The 22758-nt window shown below is 39.2% G+C and overlaps 1 protein-coding gene across 1 annotated transcript in view; it reads right to left on the bottom strand.

Annotated features, from left to right (window-relative positions):
* Positions 1-22276, bottom strand: part of lcor (ligand dependent nuclear receptor corepressor) — a 46217-nt gene extending 23941 nt beyond the window's left edge. The window contains exon 1 of the mRNA XM_061230387.1: positions 22180-22276. Within this exon, the coding sequence (XP_061086371.1) occupies positions 22180-22276 (97 nt within the window). The remainder of the gene's footprint in view (positions 1-22179) is intronic.
* Between the last annotated feature and the right edge of the window lie 482 nt (positions 22277-22758).

Raw genomic sequence — 22758 nt, 5'->3', positions numbered from 1 at the left:
AGAGGCTGAGAATGCGCTGAAGGATGCAGGTGCCATCAGAGACTCGCAAAGATGGGCTGGGAGTACAAGGGCACGTCACAGAAAACTAAAGAAACTGGGAAATTAAGCGCATGTTCTTAAAAAGACAAAAGCCCTCAAACAGCCCCTTTACTACTGTCACTCAAACTTTTTATCTCATCCTCACTGGCAAATTCAGCGTTTGACTGTCTGTCTGTGCATATGTAGTGACTGACAGCTCCACACAGCACGTACGCTACTTAAATTGCACCATTCCACAGGAAATGTAAATGCTACCAGGTCAACCAAACAGCATCTGGCAAGATAAAGGTGTACAGGTATTTTTCCTGTATTTCTCATTTACATACTTAATTTATTTGATTTAATTACATAATTACTAAACAAAAAGGGACTGTAGCTCTGACCGAGCGTATCTAATCGATATTCACTTCAAGTTTACTTCTGATTGGCAGCCCACTATACCACTGATTGGTTAAAATGTGACATATTGTTTACATAAGAAACATGGTCTTCAAACGACCAATAGCAAATTCTCCTGTAGTGGGCAGTATAAAAACTTTGCCAATTTCAGGATGAAAAAATATCTCAGCTGAATAGGCTAAAATATGTTGGTATTTATTCTCTCAGGCCTTTGCATATAATAGTATAATGAGATTTAACATTGATTGCAGTGTAGTAAAATTTTAATGGCTGAATACTTTCATTTCATTTGCCTATTGTTTAAGCTGGTGGTTTCCAGGTAAACCTTTGCATTGGTAGCTAAGCTAACTACTTTGGCCACTTTCTTTCTTTTCAAGTGAATTTGTTGCTATGGTTTCACATGCCAGACCCATTTTCAATCACTGTAGATGTGCTGTGAAATATGAAATATGAAAATATGAGCACAGAGCTTCCACTTATTATTGAAGTTTTTGTTGTACTGGAACCGTTGTTATGAGTGTCTGCCGAAACAGGCAGTATGAAATTACATTGAGGCATTTAAAGATGCCTTTATCCAGTGAGTAACAAAGCTTATGTTTTGTTATGCAGATTATTTGACAGCACTGCAGCACTAATATTTACTGACCGATTTTAAGGCTAATTTAAAGCATTTTAAATTCCCTTTGAGTTCATCATGTGCCCAATATTTTTTTCTACGATGTGTTTTAAAAAAAAAAGGAAATGTAACATTGCTTTCACTAGCTTCCAGTCTCTGTTCCTGATAACAGTTGAGGAGAAACAGTTCACACCACTTAACGAGTGGCAAACTTGCGACAAAAATTCTCGAAACACAACAGAAATGTCGATTAGTCACAAACGACGGGTAATTATCCACGGGAGAAAAGGCACGGTGCTCTGGGGCCGATATAATCGCTAACCGAGCATCACCACACATCTCTCCACCGATGAGTCTCAGTCATAACTTAGAAATTCTCCACTGTGATCATGCACCACCACCCTGCACCAAAATAAAAGCGAATGGCATTAGAAATGTGTTTTTAGCCCCAACCCCCATCCTCTCCCTTCCCCCACCGGCAGGCTGCACACAGCTCTCAAACTGCAGTTATCCAATTCCATTTCTGAAATTTTCAGGGGCGAGGAAACTAGGTCATCCACTTTCGTTGACGTATCAGCCCAACATCAAACGCGGCTCACTGCAAAGCCAGAGTGCTGCATTTTCATTTTAGGGCTCTTTTTTACTATTATTATTATTATTATTATTAGTTAATTCACTGTAAAGGGACCATGACAGGAGTATTTATAGATGTTAATTGTGCTTTATCACAGCATTATGAGGAAAGTTTTTTTTATTTTTTATTAAGAAAATGTACATTTCAAATCCCACTCCAACAAAAATCCACAAAATGGTTGAAAGATATGCTTCAATTTCTTAAATAAAGCCATTCTCAATTTTGCCTTGACATCCTGACATTTAATACTCGTCTCCCCGCCTGTGCGTCATCACATGCTGTAGGTTGTAAAGAATATGTTCCCTCTGTTAAACATCAGTGCTATTCACAGAAGAGCGAAGTTACAACATAAAAGGCGCAGGCTGGTGTATGCAACATTGCACCAAATGTTACACATACCGACAGACAAAAAAGATTCGCAGTACATACATACAAAACAGTTTCGCCAAAAATACCTGGACGTACGTGAAAAAAAGGGCTGAATAGCAGAAGAACACCTGCAAGAAAACACACCTGCACCTCACAACGCAGGCAACATTACCACTCTCAGGCGTCCTACTGCGCTAGCATACAGCAAGAGCAAGCGCACAGAGAGAAGAGGTGTTGAATAAAGTGTTAATGAGAAACCACAGTAGAATCAATAATCATTAGAAACCCAACGAGGGGAGGAGGGTGCGCTGTTAACCGTGATTAAATCTCCCTAAAGCACCAAGCTGTTGAAGAAAAAAAAGAATGTACAAATGTAACAAGCATAATAGAGAACAATATATATTTTTTAAATTAATGGTTCTACCACGTCACAAACAAACAGGGGGGAAGCGCCTTAAAGAAAATACCTTCGGTAATAAGACAACACAAACAAGAAATTTGGTAGCTTGGGGAATTTAAGATATGACATTTAGGGCTCAAGCATTTTGTCAAGTCAGTTGACTCTTCCCTGGAACAACCCTCTGGCACGGAACACAAATCCATTAAGGAAACTGAAATGCGGATTCGCTATTCTTGATTATTCATGTTAGGCGTGTTAACATGTTGCGCTTCCAATGGTTCGGCTCAAAATCTTCACAGAATTATCACGGTGAGCAGCATACTGCAGTCATTAATTTATTTAGCTTTCCTTGGTAAATAGTAAGATAAAATACATTACATACAATACAGGTATATGCAGAAAGGCCCCTTGACTATTGCTTTGTATATAACATATACAGTGCAGCCACTTAACAGCTTCACTGATCCCAACAGGATGCTTCCCTGTTCCAAAAAAATCACACCCAATAAGCCTCATCCGGAATCAGGAAGATAAATATTGACAGAGTTTCAGCAGGTCCACTGTGTGAAGGAGAAATCACTTGCTGCACCGCAACCAAAGGGTTTCACTGCGTCGCAACATTCGCTAAGTTGCAGTAGCATGCCACCCACATCATACCCGACCTATCCAGGACCAGATATCCGTTCGGTGGATCACCTTCGCACAACGGCACCATTCCCATCGACTACCGCACATGAAGATGTAATTGGACCGACAGGCAGACCTTCGGAGTAGGCCCACAGACTTAAAAGTGCGTAGGTTGTGCTCTAGGACGATTAACACGGTCGGCTTATCTGAAATGAGAATGCAGGTGCAGGGCAATGGCAGCCTCTCGGGAGTAGCACTCAGCCTGTTTACTGAATCACAGGGCACCTCGGCGTTTTAGCAAATACATTTGTTGAGGTACGTGATCCACGGTCTTCTCTGCTGGTCTACATAAGCGGTGACCGTACAGCAGGAAACAGGGATGGAAAAAGCAGCAAAGCAGGCAGCCAGTGAAGCTGAAGTTTCTCCGAACTGGTTTGCCAAATCAGACCCATGTACCAGAATGGCACCCGTTTGACCTTTTGGACAACCGGGTGCGGTCGTCCAAACACGGACAAGCTGCCAGAGGAGAAGATGGGATGCTTACAAAACGTGCTCATTTGGTCTTGATCTGGATCACCCCCTTCACCGCCCATGGCATAGGTGACCAAGGTTAATGATGGGCTGTGCTTAAGGTGTGCGTGTCATGTCACTCCAATACCATGTGACCTACCTAAGAACAGGGAGAAGCTGAACCTTCAAGTCAAGGCTATGGCCTTATATTTATAATGTATTCCGATTTCAAGTATCATTAATTATGTTCATTCCCCGGTATGACACCTAGTGGAACCCTAGATGCACCTCCACTACAAACACCACCAACAGCAAAAAGGAGACATTACCAACAGTGACAACGACTACAATAAAACGCCTGAGTTGTTGCTTTATTCCAATTTGACATTGACTACAACCTTTTAAGTCACGTTGATAGTTTCAAATCGCGCAACGTATGAATAGTCTGTCCTCCGCAGTTTGTTGTACCTTAAAAGTTAGGTCTCTAATTGTGATTTCGACCCAAGGATTCGCTCAAGCTCTAATGACACTTGACTTCTGTTTCCATATTCACTCAGGTGGGCAAAGACTCGCACTCATCTCGGTAAAGGAGACCATGTTTACCACCCCAGACAGCAAAGGAAAGCTCGGATCCTAACAGCCGTCAATGCACGAAGCCTCGCCCGCATGCGGTATTGTGTGGAGGTTTTTTTTGTCCACAAGCTGAAATGGCAATACCGCCTACTGAGGATATTCATATTCAGAGAGCAGAGACAAGTAGGTTGTCAGGGTCACAGAGGATTGAATACAATTTACACACAGCACATGCAACATTCTCAGTAAAAGCAGTTTCTAAAGTCTGGATAGAACAAGGCTATCAAATAAGTCTTTTCACTGGGAAGGGGGGAAGAAGAATCTATTTTCCAACTCACATTTAGCGCAAGATTAGAATACCATTCTTATCCAAAGCAATTGACAATCCCTATATTGTAACTGTACATATTCTCACATATTCATTCTGCAACACACTGATGTAATTTACTTTGGTCAAGGGTACCCATTCCTTCACACTGTAACTAGGTTTTACTTTCACATGACAAAAACCTTTACATAAGGAACTAAGACATCATGATATCATGAAACTATAAAACAATGAAACCAGATTGTCGCAGATGATATAAGAATTGCTTTTTCACTTTTAAGCTATATCTTCCTTTTAAACAAATGTCAATGTAAAAAGAATTGAATTGGTTATATTACATCTATTAACTCATTTCAAAACCACATTTTTCCTTAATTACCTCATTCTATTGCATATAAGGGTGAATAAATTAGTTCTTGCCGTTAAAAGAATATTGGTGAACGAGGAAAAAGTTGTACATTAAACTCATCTACAATCATGTGGATGGAGATGCTTAACCTAAGGACTTTGACGTGAATAATGTGCTAAGTGACACCAGGCTAAATTACCACGTCTACTAATTAAATTGCCTATTTTTCTCAGTTTCTCATACATCAGTCAATCTGGATCCTATTTATAATCATGGTGTTTTGCCTGCTCTTGAACTGAAATGAGAGGGAACAACTCCTTTTGTACAGCAAACCATTTGAAAAATGAAAGATGCAATAGTCTCTGACATACTCCTAATTAAGACTTTACCAATGTATTTAGAAACGAGCTTGTTAGTCAAGCTCGCTAGCCAGGAAACAAGCAGACCAGCACATTCAGACATCCCCGTTTGAAGTTAATTTACAACTGAACACTTGCTGAATAGCCCGATCATTATTAGTGAAATTTAAAGCTGGCAAAACATCAATGTGTGAGGACACAGCGAACAAAGAACATCTATTTATGCTTACATTTATGCTCGTCTTTCTTTCTTTAGCTAGTAAATGTAGACTTTGTGGTGTAATACTTTTCGCCATTTTAAAAGCCCTAACAACAAAAAGCGACCATCGATACTGTACGTATGGCCTTCATACTATTCAAATTTATTTGGCTACATTAGAAAAAACGACAGTCGTATACAGCATGCTAAGAATTCTCTAGCAATTAACAGTTTGAATACACACTTGTGGTGACATTCTACTGTACAATGGCAGGAATCTGTGCCAATATTCCATATTATTGTACGTCATATTAAATAGAGATCATTCTAGTATTTGTGGCATTCCAAATTGTGGAACAACGGGAAATCAAATTTGGAGATTAGATTTTAATTGCATATGGATAGGCACTGGCAATATATTTATTATGCCGGCACACAGAACACCTAACCTGTCAGTTGCAAATGGTTTCTCACCCAAAGGTATCATGCAGAAAAGGAAAGTATCAACTGAAACACAAGGAGACTTGTTTGTCAAAACAACTGGACCCCTTAAGAAAATATTTCCAAAAATATGGCTTATGACAGTTCACAACAGAATTACTTATTTCATTGCCTACTGCTTTAAGAATTCATTCTAATGTGTAAATTAGCCCCCGCTAAAGAAACGCTTTGTCTTTTTAAAAGCTCTACGTGAACTTGAGGCTTTTCCCCAAACAAGAGAAAACTATGATTAGGCTACAATGATTTCACCAAAATGAAAAACATTTAAATGAAATCTACTATACTAAGGAAACGGTAAGAAGCCTACATTTCACACAGCAGGTCTGCATAGGCTTAATGTGTTTTACACATGAATAGAGAAACAAAAGACAGCTTTGTGCAAAAACACACCTCCAAAAGCAGCCAATTCTCAAGAGCAAACGGGTCGGAGCTGGTAATCCACATTACCGTGTCAACATTCAGTGTCAGACGCCAGTGTGGCTAAAACGATCAACCTCCAGTGCCATACTTAACACGTTACCCTGTCTAACAAGCTGGCAAAAATAAGCCCTGTTAAAAGCCGTCGTGGGCAGGTGCCCTGAGACAGACGCAGAGCTGACTGCCTGCCGGCGTTCAGCAGAACAATGCTTTTGCCCGATCATGAGCTCATGTAGGTCAGGAAATGTTAAGCGCAACATGGGAGCCGGGCTAAAGCACCTTCATTCGCATCAATTATGAATCCCTGGATCTCAATTAAAAACAAACATAGACGCGCTGTGGAACAGCTCCATAGATCTCCGCGACCTGCTTTAATGCCTCTGAAGTGTAAAGCGGTGTGTGTGTGTGTGTGTGTGTGTGTGTGTGTGTGTGTGTCAGACCTCTACTCAGGTCCTCGCAACAGATTGGATTTTAAAAGTCCACTTCAATCCTGGCATCCGCAAACATCCAGGCCCACGCATCACACACCCCCCACCCCCAACGCATTTTTTTTTTTTTTTTTAAACCAACATACACACTGACAGAGTGTGGTAGAATTATATTGAGATGAGGTTAAACAATCTCATTTAGCCCTCTCCTGACCTAGATCTCCCTTGAATTAAATCTGGATTGAGGAGAAAGGGGAAAAAAAAGAATTTGAACGACACCACGCTCTCCACCCCAGCTATGCTGGAAAGTAAAGGAAATCCAAATTAAGCGTCAAACTTTTACTCTGATGAACAGGGGGCTCAAGATGGCTCCAAATACGGGGACATTCAGCATCGTGAAAACCATTTTTAAAAAACTGGGATTTCAAAAGCTTTTAATGTGCATGATTAAAACCCAAGACAAGGCTTGATTTGACTGTTAAGCACCAAATATGGTATATGGCATTACTTTAATGCCCAATGCAGGATTTTAGAAAGACATAACGGCAAATGCAGGTTATTTATAGTGGGAAACCCACCCCCTCAATAATATTCTCCACAATTCCTGCTACAATATATTCAGAAAATATATATTTTTTAAACCTTTCTGAGGTGATGCACTTTTGGTAATTTATATGTTAATATAAAGATTTATCAACAAAAATAAATGTCTGCTTACAAAGTGCATTAGAATATTCAAAATCATGCTGATGTTCAACACAAAACAAAAACCGCTGAACATATGGAGAAATATTAACCAAAACTTAATGGCAAAAGTAATCTTAAAAGCCAATGTAACAGCCATCTGCAAGAGTTGCATTTTTAAATCTGTTTTGCACAAATATGGCCTCTGAACATATTTGTAAGTATTTTTTTAATTGGTATCAAGAGGAGCATTTTTTCTTTATCGGATACAAAATTTGTTTTAACTTTTAAGAGACTGTTCATTAATTAGGCTACATTTTTGCAGGGAAACAAAATTATCTAACTGCTTACATTGCTGGTTATGCAATACAAGCAACAGCAAAGAGCACTCTCCAAAAATCTGTGGTCCTGCTGACGACAAATTATGACATAAACATTTTATGGAAAGCACAAAATTAAGATGGCTTAGCTCCATTTTGCCCTCGGCCCTAATCCACAAATTCAAGTAAAATTAGGAGATTTGAGATATGCACATATTTTTAATGCTAAATAAATAAATTGGGCCCCGATCTGCCCACAAGCAACATGGCAGCACATATATTATGCCAATTGCATTCTCTGTAGTTCCATGCTGATTACATCGTTGTGCATCTACTCAGCTGAGAGAGCAGCACTATCCCAAAGGCATGGCAGTTCTATTAACCTTAAAGCATGCACTTGGAACATACACTCTCTTAAAAACCTGTGTGTGTGACCGTGAGTGTGTGTGTGTGTGTGTCTGTATATACCAGTGTAAAATCTGCAGTTTTCAATTAAATTGTCAGTAAACAAGAAAATGTACACACTCTCACAAACAAACAAACAAACAAACAAACAAAAAACAGCCTTGACCCTAGGGATCTGGTATTCATATTCATGTTTTAAACACCCATGTGGTAAGATTCTTCCTGCACACTGGGCAGCAATTCTCCAATTCAATTTGGGGTCAGTCTCGCAAATTTTCAGGTCTTCAGAAACCAATTCAGCATTCACATTATTGGTTACATGAAGACCATGTCACCTGCCATTTGAATCCCAAAACTCTTCATTATGTAACTTATGCAAGAATTAAGGGATTTCAGGTACTCTTCAAGGTAAAGTCCTAGCTTTTGGTGCAAATATGCCCTTCCCAGTCAGGAGTCTAATCCTGTCTGTACAAATACTGTGACTGTGGCCAGGTAACCTTAGGTGTGACCCAGACCTGGGTCAAATATGTCATTGTTTTGGATTCAAACACTTTTCTGTGCTCGATATTGCCTGTTGAAATTGAGCCAACCAAGAGATCCAGAAGGTAGGGATTACACTTTCTGAGAGTATTGCAAAGGTTCCAATACACAAGACAAGCTCAATAAAAAGAATAGAAAAGTATGTGAATCCAAAACAACTAGGTACTAGATCACTGAAGTCTGGTGTGAACACAACTGGTCAGTTGACTGGCTATCCCCTGATGATGGCCCTGCTAGCTTGGATACCTGCATTCATTGCGTTTACTCCTACAGCTCATACACAATGGTGGAGTGTGGCATTTTAAAAAAGCTTTGGAGGACTTGTGAGCTTGACTGCACTACTCAGAAGATACATGACGCTGCAGCAACGAAACATTTGCCTTTCAAACCTGGGAGAAAAGGTAATAATTACCAATATTTATTTACTTGCGCAAGAATTTCAACTTCCAAATTCACCAAGGTGTTCCAGGAATATTTGATTTAAAAAATATATATAAACTAGTGTACACATACACTAGTCACTAAATAATGTTAGGCAACTGAAATACCAAGACAATATTCCTCCATGCTATATATATATACCCTATAAAGCCCACCTCCAAAGCATCAGTACATGCAGTAATGGAACATAGGTGACTGCATTCACTTGCTCCTTGCGCACTGATGTTCTCGGGTGGCAGGGAGGTTGAGAGCAATCGGAGCTGAATGTCTCAGCTCAATATGACTAACCCCACCCCCACTTCAAAATGCTGAGTCATTCCTTTATTTATGACATTGACAGTACCCCCTCAAACAACAGCCCAACGACATTTTATATATGGCGGTTAGACTACTTTATTGTATGTGTTTTGTGTGTGTGCGCATATATATATACACACATAAATGTATGCGTTCATATACATTTACACATACACAGCACAGTATGAGAAAAAGATTCTGTTTAGCAAGCACTATTCTTCCAAAAAGATAAACATGAATTATTCACACCGCTGTTTTCAATATTTTGTGTACGTTCCCTTCACAAGGAATACGGGACTGATTATTCTTTAATAGTGTTTCGTACGTAAGATTGGTAAACATATTGTGAGTGAGCTGTTTTTGACCATTCATCCTTCAGATCTTCAATCCGCACTTCATTCTGTATGGAAAAAGCTCCCTTTCAATACTTTTCCAGAGGGTTCGGTATTAACCACTGCCCAGGGAAACTAAAACCATTGGACAAGTAGAACCACTCAGCCACTTGCCCAATTGATTCAGGAAATGATTCAGGGTCATTTCCCAAACCAAAGTTCGCCAATCTTATCTAACCGTAGAAGACGACTCTAGAATTGTTCGTGACCAGCAAATATATGCCAATATATCTCCGTTTCACATTAAAGCACACATTTAAAGGGTGCCAGTTATTTGATTCAGTTTGTTTGTTTGAGTTTTAGTAAATATGTGGTCGCTTTTGTTGCCTACATGTCCCAGTAATGTGTAAAATGTGAAATATGACAAACATGTTCTTGCTTGCAGAAAAAACATTACTTGCTGGACAAAACAAGCAAGTTAGATTTTGGTTCAGATGCGACTTGTTTTCAAGCAAAGCAGCCAATCAATTTTGATCTACTATTTTCATAAATACTCCCACACACATCTTAACCTTGAGGGTGGCATCTTCATATTATTAGCAAGCTGTCTGTACATGCAGAGAGTAAGCCGAATGTTGAGTAGTCACGTCAGGTGTGTAATAAAAGGTGACCAGTCAGCTACTGTACTGCACAGCCTTCCAGAAGTAGGGGACTGTAAGGAGGCAGCCATTTTGGTGTGCTCCACTCAATCGGTTTAATTGTCAGATAATTTACAGAGTCGGACGCCATGTTCACTTTTGGAGCATGAGTTGGGTGAGCAGAAGATGGGAGGAGTGTTTCTGTCATTCCCAGTCAGATAAAAAAAAAAACATCCACCTAAAATGGCCAGTTCAGCAAGAGAGAGAAACTCACAGGACATGTTTTCTTAATGTGTAGCAACTTTCTTTTAGGAATCCTTACTAACATGCGTATTAGACCATGTGGTATTATTATACATACTTTAAACTGCAAGTTTCCACGTTGATGGAATAAATAGATGAGCAACTTATTGTATAGTTACAAATGTCATTTATATAACAAAATAACTTGCATACATTATTACTTTCTATGGAGTTTCTGGGTAGCTTTGTTGGTGAGCTTGGCTGCTAAAAATGATGAATTAAAAATAAAGTGGCAGTTCAGATGACTGTGATTAGGTTTTTGAGCAAGACATTTTCACTTTATTTATAACATCAACAGCGCATCAATTTTGTCACCTTTGTGGTGCATGTGTAAAAACTGCAAGCAGGATAAGAGGACCAGCAAAGCACTGTCGACATGTACTCCCATGCCGGAACCCGGGCAGGATATAATATTTTATAGTATATATAATATCATATTTTGAGGTTGCAGTTTTTTTTTTTTTGTGTTCTCTACAGCACAGGAAGCACGCTTACATTTCCAGGACTGAACACAATGATAACAAAGATAATGTCAAAGGAATCAAGACAACAAAAACCTCCAAATAAGCGTTAAGCACAATTAGAAAAATTGCCTTTTTCTGCTGTTAGCTTGCTGCCAATGCCTCCAGGCCAGCAGGTCTAGGATCAAAATCATTTTAAAGCACTAGGCTGTGCACCCAATTAAGCCTTTGCATGCAGCTTGCAACAATGAAGTGCCAGCTCACACTTTCAAGGACTGACAGTTAAAATGCAGTACGAGAAGAATCTCAAACATAGGGGAATTAATTTCCAAAACGAATGACAGGTGAGCCGCAGCTTCAAGAGAAAGAAATAAGATTTGGCAGCATAGCTACCGCTGGATTTGGGCCTGATGGAGAAATTAGGCTCTGCTGAAAATGTTGTCATGCACTGCAAAGTAAAGGCAAAAATATCCATGTTCTCATGTCTGTGGCTACTGAAGAAAGCCATTTAACATGAGCAGGCACAGCCACCAAATGTCTCAAATGACAGAACACAGAATAGTGGGTAGGAAGACAGGGGTTCATATGCTTGAATCTCCACTACCCGTGTGTCCATACAGCAGCATTCACAAGAATTGTTTCGGGGAAGACCTCACTTTGGCTTACAGCTGAACACATTTCTAAAATACATTACACAGTAATTAATTCATACATTTTAGGTAATTAAATGGAGAAGTGATAAAGAAATCGAAATGTCACCAATTATCGTAGGTACTGCCAAGCTGCGAGCAAAGCAAACAAATAATATAATGTCATAACAGCATTTCCACGACGATTATCACGCAAAATAATTACATCGACGTGGAATTGACACGTTCACAAAAACGAAATGAAATCCAAAAACTAAAAACCGGGTTTTCCCACAAAAATCAAAAAATGAAAAACAAGCATTGATAAAGGCGTCATGACACAATCAGCACCACACATTTCCCCTTATGTCTTTTGCCTGCTTCTTAAAGCAGCGCCCATTTTCATCATATGATTTTCACATGAAGTCTTGGCTCATTATTTCTCTCTCGCACAAAGGAGATCATTCACACGGCGCAAATCTGCACCGCTACAGATGCACCGCTGTCGGGCGTGTGAAGGCGCTACAGCTGTTCACACGGCAAAAAATTACACTTTCCCCTGCGCAAATTAAATCTAAATGAGTTGACTGGGACAACCGAGGTTGGACCAAAAAAGCTGATGATTGGAGAATACGGTGATGCTGTAAAAAGGTACAGTGTGACGGGCGTTCGGTTATTAAAGGGGATGAGGCAAGGAGGAGTGGGTCTGTTTAAATAAAACCAGGCCACAAATCAGTAGCTGTCGAAAATAAATATCCATGAAAACAGCAAACAATTCTTTTTTGAGAGGCTTTAGGACTTAAAAATGCTTGGTATGTCTTCTCACCCCCCAAAACAGTCTTAAATTCCAACAGACCCCCCCCTCCCCAATAAGGCTTATCCTATATTAAACACGTCATGCATTCCATGCAAATGTGTCAGGTTAAAGGGTAGTACTGTTTATTGAAAATTGTTAAAAAAAAGCAGCAAAAAATGTTTTCACTACTAGCTTCCATACAAAGCTGTCCATGCAAATGGATCAGTTACTGCAATGCAGGAAAAAGTCAGTGCGCGAACAAACTCGCCAGACTTTGTACAGGAATTTTTTTACCAAAGGAGACAGTAGCGAGGAAAAGGTAAAGAAGAAATATCTAAAATGGCCGCAGGAACTGGCCCGCCCACCCACTCACAAAAGCCCCAGCAGGTAGTCAATTCTGTGATGCCCTTTATTCACTTGCCATTAAGCTATAAGAAACCATTTACAGTTGTTCCAAAGGAACATTAAATATGTGCTCTGGAATCTATCCTTTACAGATAGCTGAAAACCACTACACAAAAAAAAAAAAAACTTACAAGGTCAAGGATCTGTACAATGGTGAGCAATGCTACGAAACGAACCGCTTTTCTTTTAAAGTCTTTGGTTTTGAGCAGTGTGGCTGAAAGCGCAGCCAGTGGAAACTAGTAATTAAATCCTAAAATTGGTTTAAAAAAGTAAAAAAGGAAGCAGAAATGAAATACAGCCTAACATGAAAGGAAAGGAGCGATGCAAAAATCCATCCCTTTATTCCTCATGGTTATGGCTACTGCACTGGAACAGCTGTGAGCGTCACAATTTGCTTGAATCTGTTACATGAGAATATGGGAAGGGGGGCAACTCCAAATAGTCCTGGAGAAGGTCTGGATGATTTCTGGGATTTTCACTTATGTGTGTTGTTTTGGGGGGGGGGGGGGGGGGGGGTGGTAATATGTGTGTCCAGAACATAACATCAACAGCTAATCATGTGGTTTCTCTGAAGAATTCCAGAATCATCTTCAGTTATTTTATCATAATGCACCATGAAAAAGGCAACTCTAAAGAAGTTTCAAAAAATAAGAAAAAAACATAAGTGTGCCTGTCTGTGCAAGGAAATAGTCTACATAAATATTTCTAAATAAAAGATATCTTGGCTGTGCAAGTACTCTGTATTAGTTCAAATGAAAATGATGAAGTGCACACAATTGCTTGAATGAATTCTCTCCATGTGCAATCACAATGGTAATAGATAAATGAAATGGAACACGTACAATACTGTCCTTGTAAAGTGCCAGTCAGGTAGTGCATTTTAAGCAAAGACTCAACCCCAACCCCAACTGAACCTTTAGAAATCAGGAGAGGGGTAGCCTATACAAACTTTCACTGAACCTTTTTAAAAAGTCAATCATAAGCATATCATTCTGCCTGAGAACTGCCAATAGCTTGTTGTCCTTCAAAACAGACTTAGCAAAGCAAAGATTAAACTAGTTGGAAACCATGAGCCCAACAGAAACCGTTCAAGCTACAGAATTCAGTGGTTCAGATAGGGAGACTGTCCAAGAGCCAATAATATTCTGGCACTCCACAACAGGCCAGTATGACATTTTCAAGAGGGAAACCATTAGTGACAAAAACCCATTTCTAATCCCATTTTGACTTTCCAAGAAAGCATTTACGTGAGGTCTTTGGTCATGCGAGATAAAATTGGTACAGTTTGTTGAAATGCAAAGTATTGCCAATTGGGGAAAACTGTTGATAAGGAAAGTGGGCTCAAGGACACAATCACGGCTCATGATTCAAGACAGCAAACTATGAAAACTGCACAAGTCGCTAAATGCATTTTTAAGCTTGTGTGCGTGCGAGTGTGTGTATATGTATATTTAAACCCTAAATCATTTGTTCGACTGTAAATCACTAGGCCTACATCTGGCCCCATCTCTGATAAGCTCATCACCTGATGCTACATGAAGAGGACCAAAAAATGGAGGGATTTATTTTCCTCGCTTATCAGTGTCAGAATAAAGCTTAAGTAGTGAATGGCAGACACTGTAAAACAGGGCCATGTGTGTAAACAAAAAGCCCACGTGTTAGAATGTGTAGTAGTCCACGCTAGACATTCAGAATTATTAGTTTCGCCAACCCTATATATATATATTATATATATATTTCTTGCCATTGGCTAAACTGCGGGTCAGTGGACAGCAACCTAAACAAGGAAATAATAACTCCTCAAAATCATCTACAATGGCCTCCTAAATTATTGGCAGAAAGGGCTAATATCTAGATGTATATTCAAACATATGGGGAAATTATATACATTTATTCAATACATTTACTCATATTCCAGTGTTTATTAAGTAATCTAATTTTTTATTGGCACCCCTAATAATTATTGTAAATAAAATAACAGCTAAGTGAAATTTAAGATTTTACTTAATTTAGTTAGTTCCTTTTCACAGAGATTATCTTGTGTCATCCCAAAACTTCCCGATTCACTAGAGTCTAAAAATGAGGTAGGAAAAGTCTGTCTGTCATCCATCAACATGGGAAAAGCAAAAAAAACTGCTGATTCAGAAGAGACTGATGATAACAGTCTGGTACAAAATAATACATAAACGGTTAAACGTACCACTTGCATAGGGCAATAATAAAAAAACGCACAAAAGTGCACGCGATTGGTTGTATCTTTGGGTCACCAAATCTCAAAAAGAACCATAAAGTGGCACCTCCATACCAAAAACCTATTAGAAACAGTGGCACGAAGACAGCCCTAGCACAATAAACAAAAGCAAGCAATTATGACTGGAAGGGAGTGCTATGGTCAGATGAGACCAGAAGCACCTGTGTGAAACTGATACTTACTATGAAATATAAAGGTGGGTCATTGGTATTTTGGAGATATTTGGCTGCCAGTGGTCCGAATGCACCATTTAAGATCAATAGTATAATGAATTCAGCAAAGTACCAGGAAATGCCTATCATTTGGTCATAGGCAGATAGTCCTGCAGGACAATGACTCCAAACATACATAAAAAAATGCAAATGCAAGTGAAAATAACATTCATGTTCTGCAATGGCCATCTCAGTCTCCAGACCTAAATCCCATGGAAAACCAGTGCTCTGAACCGAAGAGGGTGGTCATAAGCGTAAACCCCAAAAATCCTGAAAAGTTGTTCCATAACCTTATCACAAAGTATAGGAAAAGACTAATGGCTTTCATACTTGCCAGGAGTGTTTGCACAAAGTATTAAATCAGGGGTGCCAATAATCATGAAACCGTTTTTTTGGGAAAATATATTTTTATTTGACAAATGTAAGACTTTGGTTGATTTGATTCTATTTAATTTTTAATAAAGCACACTACTTCACACATGTTGAAAAATAAAGCTTATGTCAATAACTGCATTATTTTTCAGTTTACAGAATCTTTTCCACAAATTCACCAAAGGTACCAATCATTCTGGAGCCCATTGTACCTGCAAAAAAATAAAATAAAAATAAAAATAAATATTCTCAATCAACCACCCAACAAAGCAAGCTGCACTCAGGCAGCTGTGAAGTCAGGCAGCCACTACAGGTGGATATCTCTGCAATTGCACCTAGGAGGACACACTACTTACAATGAATACAGAAGTGAAGAACAACATACTCTCTCCCACATACAAGAGATAACATTTATGGCACACTTTGGTTTCTGCAATTGGGACTGGGTTCACAATATTATATTACATTATTGGCATTTTGGCAGACGCTCTTATCCAGAGCAATGTACAGTTGATTAGACCAAGCAGGAGACAATCCTCCCCTGGAGCAATGCAGGGTTAGGGGCCTTGCTCAAGGGCCCAACGGCTGTGCGGATCTTATTGTGGCTACACAGGGATTAGAACCACTGACCTTGCATGTCCCAGTCATTTACCTTAACCACTACGCTACAGGCCACCCCTATATGAGTGAAATGAGAAACACATACAATAGCCCTGTTGGGAGGCCCAAATGGGCTACAGACACAGCCTGTGGCCATAAAATGGTGAATGTAATTTGTAATATGTAATCTGTAATATCATGAAGATGCATTGCTCAAGTTCACCCTAAAATCAAAGAGCTTTCAAATTAAATTGAATTCAAATAGTGCATCAGCTTCATTATGCTGTCAAACTTTTTATTAAACATCTTATTACACTCTAACAAAAAGAGAATTACCATTGTTATTACAACCTGAAAACTTAAAACTTAAAGGTACAATAGGTAAGATTTTTGTGTTAAAACACCATTGTAAATCCCTTCCTATCATTGCCTCGCTGACATGTCGACTCATCCTCTGCCTGTGTTTATAGTCCTTAAATTCTGGTTTCAAAATATGCAGTTGACGGGCCGGCACTCTGTACCAAAACATTGTATAGCTGTGTAATAATTCAAGCTCATTTGGTTGAAATCGGTTCTAATTGCCACAGCCAATGGTGTTTCAGCGTCCGCGCATTCACGGAGAAGGGGTGGGATAAACAGTGTTGTGGTTTGAGCATGTTTGTTGCTGCAATTCCTCTCTTGAACATTAGTCCAAAATGACCTATTGTACCTTTAAAATAAGAACAGAGACTGCAAGGTCAATCGATAATATCAATAAGCCATCTATGTATTTAACAATACTTTATCCATTATTATTAATAAAAAATATTTTAAATAATTTGCTTTGCTGTCAGAAAGGAAATAAAACACAGTTGTAGACACTTTAGTGATGTCACTGTCACTGGAGTAAAACAGAATAGCAAAGACAAACCTCACAAAGAAGATAGAAGTAAGCTAGTTACTTTATCTTATTTATTAAATTCTTTTATTTTTTATTATTTGTTATTTCTTATTTTATTAACTTTACTCTTTTCAAATGATTCAGCAGTGTGAAAGGATAGAATCAGTTGCACTCTATTTTTTGTTTTGCTCCCCATTTGAAATACTCAAACATATGTTGACACATTTATTACCTTTATTATTACATTATGTAGCTTGTGCAGGCAGCCCTGCAAGTGGTCAGTGAAACAGAGGAATCTCTCTTATGCGACGAAGTGGGTCGTACTCTTCCAGTTGAAACCCTCCCTCCCTCAGTGATGCTATGGTCAACTGTGCATCAAAAAGCAGAGCTGCACGGCACTGGAACAGTCTAGATTACAATTCTGCCCGTGAGACACACCACTACACAAATAATTCATGTTGCAGTGGGATGGGCTGCCAACAAACACAAAATCATACTTTAAAAAAAGATTTGTGCTTGTTGTGAAAACGACCTATCTGGTAGGGAAAACAGCTGCATGTAACATGTTGGCAATACCTCCTTGCCAAATGTTTTTGTACATTTTTATGTTTTTTGAAATCATCTTTAATGGAGACCAAATAAAGTTATTCAAAAGAACATTAACTTCTGTTCTCTGTGCTTAGCTTGAACGGAATTTTTGCTTAAAGGGGCAGTTCACCCAAAAATAAAATAAAGCTATATTTAAACTTAACGGAGTGCTATCTATCTATCCTGATAGTTTTGCGGAGATTCGATCATCTTTATAGATACCCACTGCAGCTCAACCTGACAACACTGTTTTAACAATGTAGACACTGCACCCTGAGATAGAGGCGTGCTTTGGGTGAGACTCTGTGCAGATAGACAGTAGGCGTACAGTTGGCAAAACATGGTTTGCGATTAAACCATGCGCAACAAGATCAGTGGATGTTTGTGAGTAACCGTGTCATTATATTTGGACAAGATGTTGCCATTCAGTTTTGTAATTTAAATTAAATTGTAAATTCAAATGTAAATTTTAGCTGCTTTGAGTGCCATAAACATTGGCACCGTTGAGGCCTGTTGTATCAGGATGAGCTGTAGCGGATATATAGAAAACTTGCCAAACTCAGCGAAACTGGATGGATAGATAGCACTCTGGGTAAGTGGAAGTAAATGTTTTTAATATTCATTTTATATTAATTTAATATTATTAATATTAACTGCCCCATTAACTACCTGTCTTAAGTCAAAAGTTATCTTTAGCTGCCTAAAATCCATTTCTATGCCAGAACCCACAAGAAATATTATATATTATACAGTATAGCTCTATTAGCACAGAGGTTAGTTACTTTGAACATACAGCCAGGCTAAATTCACTCTCCCTTTCCCTATCTGCTGACTAGACTATGCCAAGTCATTTTGAAAATAAAATGTTCCCTTTCCTCTATTTGACACATTTTCCCCCAGTAAGATTTGGAAAGCCATTTTGCCACTCCAGTCTCCATTGTTGCACACCCAAGTGCATAGAGAACAAGTAGTTAAGGTATATGTAGGCTCCTCTCTTATGCGCTCATCACAGAGTCAATGGCTAATTTGCACTCCACAAGTTAGACACAGTGTACACTGTTTGTAGTAATCAGAGCAGAACCTATTTTTCATGTGCAACACGAATTTAGAAAAACATGATCACTTTCATTGCAGGCTTAACACAAAGGACTTCTACATTGTGAGCCTCGAAAACAGGAAATTGATTATGTTGAGATACAACAGTGCACATTTGGCATCCATGATCTTCTCTGAAACTATGTTTTATGTCTACATGACCGGAGCCTAAATACACCGGTTAGATTTCCTTTAGAGGGGAGTGGGTAGCGGGTGGGCGGGGGTTCCAATGTTCTATTTCACAAACATTTTAACAATACCATATCCTAAAAGTTTCCCCTTTAACTATTATTCTTTTTGCAGAAATATCCAATGACAAAGATTGACGGCGAGAATGATATGGGAACAAAGGCTATTTGTGGGTCAAGGATGGAATATGGCAGTACCCAGGAGCCTCAGGCAAATCCAATAAAAGGCCATTCTGAATCATTCAAAAGAACACCTCACCAGCATATAAGCATTTGTCTAGATGGAATAACATATAAAAACAATCATTAGTATGAAGCCGATTTTGAAAAGTAATCCAGAGTTTACATTTTCAATTTTTGTAAGCAAATAAAAAAGGAAATCAATCGAGCAACCTGCAAAAAGCACTTTTGGGAATATTTCTGTCAAATCCAATTACACCGTCCACTGCAGTTACAGTATACTCAACTTGGCAGGAACACAGGGAGGAAAAAAAAGTTCCACGTGCTCCTGGCTGTTGACAATAACAAGCAACTTTGAGATTAAGATGGCACTTCTGCTGATAAGCAGGGACTCCAAGCAAGCAAAATTTTCGAATTACTTCAGTGGAGTAAAGACAAATGATCGTTTCGAATGGGAAGCTATGTCCTGGAAATTATGCATGCAAAATAAGAAAGGGTCTGTGAACAAAAATGAATTTCTAAATAAAACCATTTATTTTGCCATCATCTGAAATCATAACCATCTTAAAGCCTTTTAAACTATCACGCAGAATGCAATTGCGCAGATGAAAGTAAGACAGATTCCAGGAAAAAAAGCAGATTACTCTGCATGGGTCAGAATGTCAATAACAAACAGCACCTCTGGCAATGTAAACAATGTTACGTACTGCCAATACTGGTAGTAGCTATGCTACACCTCAGGTTCCCCTTGTTTCCCCTCCCTGCATCGCACTACGCATAAATTTGAAATTAAACAATTATAACACATGGAGGACATTATGCATTTTTAATCATTAAATGTACTTGAAGTCATTATAATTATTATTATTATTAATAATAATAGCACCACCACCATTTAGCAGATGCACTTACCTACAACCACATACTATGCACTCTTTTCATTATGCATTTAATTCCATACAGATCTGTTATAACAATGCAAACCATATTACCTACAAATACCAACTGTAACTGCACAGGAAAAATATAAGAAAAACTGGCACTGTGGCGACATCTCACCTCTGGCTACGTATATAACAATGCAGCAATACCTAAATCAATAGCAGAGGTGCAGCAACAGCTCCAGTGCATATAGCTACTGTCAACAATCTGGGAAAGATACACATACATGCACATGCGAGCCATTGCACAAGCTTGATTTCAGGGCAGCCTATAGCCTAGCCTTTTTGTGTGTGTGTGTGTCTGTGTGTGTGTGGGTGTGTGTGTGTGTGTGCGTGCGTGCGTGCGTGCGTGCGTATGGGGGGCGGGTGAGGGGGCATTTGCCTCTTTTTTGGTGGGTAGGGTGATGGAATGTCAGATGATTATAACTTAACAGCAAAGACAACGTTATTCGCACTTCATTTCTCGTGCACGGTCCAATGTTTTTGTTATTTAGCTACGTGGAATTAAACGTATGATGTTTTTCATTATCGCGTCAATCTTTAGGGTGGAATTGAAGTTAACTGGCTCTTGACATGGGTCAAATGATAGTGTTAGGCAACATTTTGACAAACAAATGAATTAATCCAGCTGCGTTATTTAGCTTTGCTACCGATATAAGGAGCTTATGGAATTCTGTGTTGAAAAATAGCAAACGTTTGGGTGAACAGATCATCATGAAGTGAACCATAATCTCTCAATAACATCGAATTTACCTAGATACAGATTTAAACGGATTAAAGATAGCTAATGAACATTCTGCCAAGGGGGAGGGGAATAAATATACAGAGTGCTAGATAGCCACCAAGCTAACCGACTTCAACATCCCAAAATAGCCATGCCTGAAGTGTTGATTGAAAATGGAAATATTGCAATCGGTTAGATAACTAGTTTCGTAATTTCGCAGTCCGGTAAAATTAGGCATACATTAGCTTGATAAGATACCCAATTAAGATTTCCACCAGAAATGTAAATCGCGGTTCCCAAAGCCAAATATGTCAATTGGCAGCTAACGTTAGCTGCCTATGGATAGCTACAATAACAACTAGGTTCATCCTCGTAATCCAAAATAATACAACTTATAAATGATGAGCTGTTGTTAAAATATTAAGACAGCCATTTAAAGAAAAGTAAAGTAAGCGCCCTATTATTAACATTAGCTATATGTCCTTGCCTACGGTGTAAAATCAATGTCATTTTCACGGTGTCATTCTCCCGTCCCCACCTTCCCAAAAATTCACAATTGTTTTCGGTGACATTTCCCCATTGCAGCAATGCGCGTTCCCCAAGTGCCGATTCGAGGGCAAGAGGGTAACGCGCTGCATTGAGCCGGGCTTCATTATAAGGGGAACGCGCATTGTCCTCCCCCAACAAAAATACAGTACAATAAAAACGAGGAGCGCGCACCCAGGCAAAACAGAACGTGCCCTGATTGGCTGAAGCACAATTCCCGCTGTTCACGTGATACACCCTCCGTACAATAAATAAACAGTAATGGGAAATTATGCAAAAACGGTATTTTCGTATATTAAACATATACACTAAAACACAGCCTGCAATTAAACAGTCTGAAAACAACAATTGACATCAAATTTAAGTACAGTACGGTGAACGCAGTATAATAAAACTCCAACTGCATTTTTGGGTAGGTCCAGAGGGAGGCAAAGCGCTGAAAGAAACAGCCGAGTGAGACAAAAAAAAAAGCCGCCCCGTGCTGCTCTTGAAGGTTGGATAGAGATTTTTGTGGACAAACCAGCACAAACAAAGTACACGCTTAAAAACACCGCACATCCAGGCTCTACAGCAGGTTCTCCATGCAATGGGAAATTAGCTTACCTACACAGTGAATTAGTTTATGCCGCCACGAGTCAAGTTCCTGCCGAAAGCCGCGCCTCTCGATCGTGCATTGCTGCCTTTTGCACAGACTCGCCATTTTCTATCGGCCCCTCCCGCAGGCGCACACGTTCTGCTGGGTGCTTCCCAGCTTATACGTCATGAAGACTTTTTTTTTTTGAATGTGTGAATGGGTGGAGTATGGGGAGGGGGCGCTGCTGCGGAATCTTAACATCAACCCACCAAAATAAAGCGATATGCTTTTGGACATTCAGCAGCATAGCATTTATATTTCCATGTGAATATGTTTTGCCTTTAAACAAGGATGTCCAAGACGAACACATATTAGTAATTCAGGGTCGGATGCTCCTTGTTTACATTTTAGGACATTTTTAGGTGACCCGTACAGTTTCTTAAAAATTGTTACGAAAGCTAAAGCTGTATCTGCATTTGCTCCATTCCGAGGGTTTTCAATTTATTTAACAAATATTCCTTTCATGTAAACATAACATGACATTACATTTTAGTGATTCAAATATGAAATGTTGAACTCCACGCCGTTTATTGTGTGAGTTATTACCA

This window comes from Conger conger, chromosome 2 (genome assembly GCF_963514075.1).
Source record: "Conger conger chromosome 2, fConCon1.1, whole genome shotgun sequence".
Taxonomy (NCBI): Eukaryota; Metazoa; Chordata; class Actinopteri; order Anguilliformes; family Congridae; genus Conger; species Conger conger.
This window is presented reverse-complemented; position numbering and strand designations above follow the sequence as displayed.